Source organism: Sinocyclocheilus grahami, unplaced genomic scaffold (assembly GCF_001515645.1).
Source record: "Sinocyclocheilus grahami isolate Dianchi unplaced genomic scaffold, SAMN03320097.WGS_v1.1 scaffold6263.1, whole genome shotgun sequence".
NCBI classification, from domain to species: domain Eukaryota; kingdom Metazoa; phylum Chordata; class Actinopteri; order Cypriniformes; family Cyprinidae; genus Sinocyclocheilus; species Sinocyclocheilus grahami.
The window spans coordinates 3,603-6,299 of NW_015510728.1; the positions used below are offsets into that span (position 1 = coordinate 3,603).

At 39.2% G+C, this 2,697-nt stretch overlaps 1 protein-coding gene across 1 annotated transcript; it reads left to right on the forward strand.

Moving 5' to 3' along the window:
- Positions 1–77: 77 nt before the first annotated feature.
- Positions 78–1,418, forward strand: LOC107577508 (interferon-induced transmembrane protein 5-like). The gene is made up of 2 exons (XM_016263575.1): positions 78–335; positions 1,008–1,418. The coding sequence occupies exons 1-2, from the start codon at positions 129–131 to the stop codon at positions 1,227–1,229; spliced, it is 429 nt and encodes a 142-aa protein (XP_016119061.1). The 5' UTR covers positions 78–128; the 3' UTR covers positions 1,230–1,418.
- Positions 1,419–2,697: the final 1,279 nt, after the last annotated feature.

The window sequence follows — 2,697 nt, forward strand, 5'->3', positions numbered from 1 at the left end:
CTCTCTCTCCACGGCGCTCTGTCTCTGACTCCACCTATCTACAGTGTTGTATAAGTAGTGTCCTGATCTTTCTCCTGAGTAATTCCTCTTCAGATTCTCCCAGGAGTTTCGACCCCTGACCTCCAAGGATGGATAACGCCACATACAGCTACATGAACGACTGCACTCCGCTCACTAACTGTAAGTCCGGCCGTAAGGCTGGCGGCTCCACGGTGGTCAACATGAGCCATGCGGGCAAGAAGCCACCAAACGACTACCTGATCTGGTCGCTCTGTAACACTCTTTACGTCAACTTCTGCTGCCTGGGATTCATGGCTCTGATCTACTCCATCAAGGTGAGCTCAAACACCAATGTCTTGGAGTTTTTCTCTTGAATATCTTCGCCTGTTTGTGGCTTTCAAACCTCTTCAGAAATATTCCTGGATGTCACATGATGGACCATCAAGGTTCTAAATAGAACCAAAACGGGTCTTACAGTCCAACAGAAGAACGTCTAGGTGTTAAAAAAATCATTATCTTTTTGATGCTTTAAAGAGTCTAGAAACCAAAAAGCACCTAAGGAACTAACAATACAACATAAAGAACTTTTTGATCTCCAAAGAACCATAAAGCAACTCAAGAACCCTACAGAGATTAGATGCACCGTCTTAAACATAAAGGTTCCAAAAGAGGAATTTTGCAGCGGTGCCAGAGAGAACCATCTTTGGTTTACCAAAGCACCTTTCAGTGAACAGTTCCTAAAGGAACCTTTTTTTTTGATAGTGCGAAGAACATTTTTTAGTAAACTTTTTCCACTATAAAGAAACTTTTGTGTAAATGGAAATGTTCCATGAATGTTCACGAAACCATTGATGTGAATAAAGAACCTTTATTTTTAAAAGAGCAGTTAAGTAGAGAAGGCAAGAAGGATCTTTGCTGGACCTAATGCAAGGAACCACTGAAGAACCTTGATTGTAAAAACACGACTGTCCGAGACTCATTTCCATTTTGCGTCTGTCTGTTTCCAGGCTCGAGATCAGAAGACCTTGGGCGACATGCGTGCAGCACAGGAATGCTCAGACAAAGCGAAGTGGTACAACATTCTGGCATCGGGCTGGAATCTCTTGATTCCTCTGCTGCTGTTGGGTCTGCTGGTCCTGCTCGTGGTTCATCTGGGCAGCTCAGAGGGAACGTTTGATTTCTTCGGTGAAGACGGATTCCAGAGCTTCATGAAGCTCTTCAGCAGGTAGACAGATCGACTCAATCAATCCCACCACCAAAAGCTCCTGCAAACCTTCTGGACTGTTCACCCTCTCTCCACTTTACCAGCACCATTTCTTCAGCTGTGTGGTGAATTTTATGAGTTTTTTATTTTTCATAATTAATGTCAGTGTACTGTATATTAACTCATATCTACGCAGTTCTATTTTGTGAAGTAAATTGGCTCAACTGTATTTAATAAAATATTTAATGTCCTCAATATTTTTCCACATGAGTCTCTTTGAACAGATTTCTGTCACCTGTGGGATAAAATAATTACAGTGGTCACGTTAGCGATGTTGCCGTGGAATTTAGCGTGCACAAAAGTCTATTATTAATAGTATCGGCTTTAACCTTCTTTTCCCAGCTGAGAAATCATTTTACTGGTCTCCCGGTCTGGTCAGGCTAATCTTTTTGCCAGTTTTGGCTCCTTTAAAGCTAGAACGCAATCTTAAACCAGCTTGGCCTGGGTAGGAGACCAGCCTAAATCATGTAAACCTGGTTTAAGCTGTTTTTTTTCTTTTCAGCAGGGAAGTTAATTGGTTATGAGGAGCAGGTTAACATGACTTCTGTGCTGCGAGGCTGAAGGGATGCTGTGGTTTAGTTCTCGTGTCTCTGTAATGTTCAGCTGTGCCGCCTGTGCTTACAGCGGCGGACCCTCCCAGCTCTACTGGTATTTTTATAATTTAAATGACAGAGCTGTTTGCCAGCCTTCTCTCCCCTTCTATTTCGGTCAGTATACAGAGTGGACACAGATGTGGAGGGACTCGATTAAAGAGCAGTTAACACACACACACACACACACACACACTCATGTAGACCTTCTGCCTTTGAGCCGGAGTCTATTTCTTGTGTGTGTGGATTGCTGATTCTTCATTTGAACTATCAATTAAATCTCAGAGGTCTTTGATATTCACATGCAGATTTAATATTACATCTGTAAAAAATATGGCTTTGTCATGCTATAATTCTTTTAATTAATAAACAGGCATTTTGGGGTGAATCTCATAAAACATATCAAGAACATGTCCGGGTAATTTAATGCCAAATTTAAAAGAAAATAAAAATATTAAATTTATGATAATTAAGCAAATTTGTCCTCAGTTCTCATTGCCGTAATGCAGAAAATGTCACTGATATTGGTGTAAAGCAAAAATAAGTAAATAAAGTATTTAATATCTGAGAGTATATAGTATTAGTACTGATTAATTGATGCTGAGGTTTATTTTTAATGAGAGTTTAGAGGAAAATGTACTGAAGTGCCATGAAAAAATATTGTAATATTCATAATATTATTATTGCGCTATCAATATTCCTAAAAGTTACATATGCCCAGTATTTTTTATATCATAAATGCTATATGATCCTAAGAAACTCATGTGCAAAAGAAAGGTTTATATATGCAAAATAAATTTGAAAGAAAAAATGAATATATATATACTGTATATATATATATAT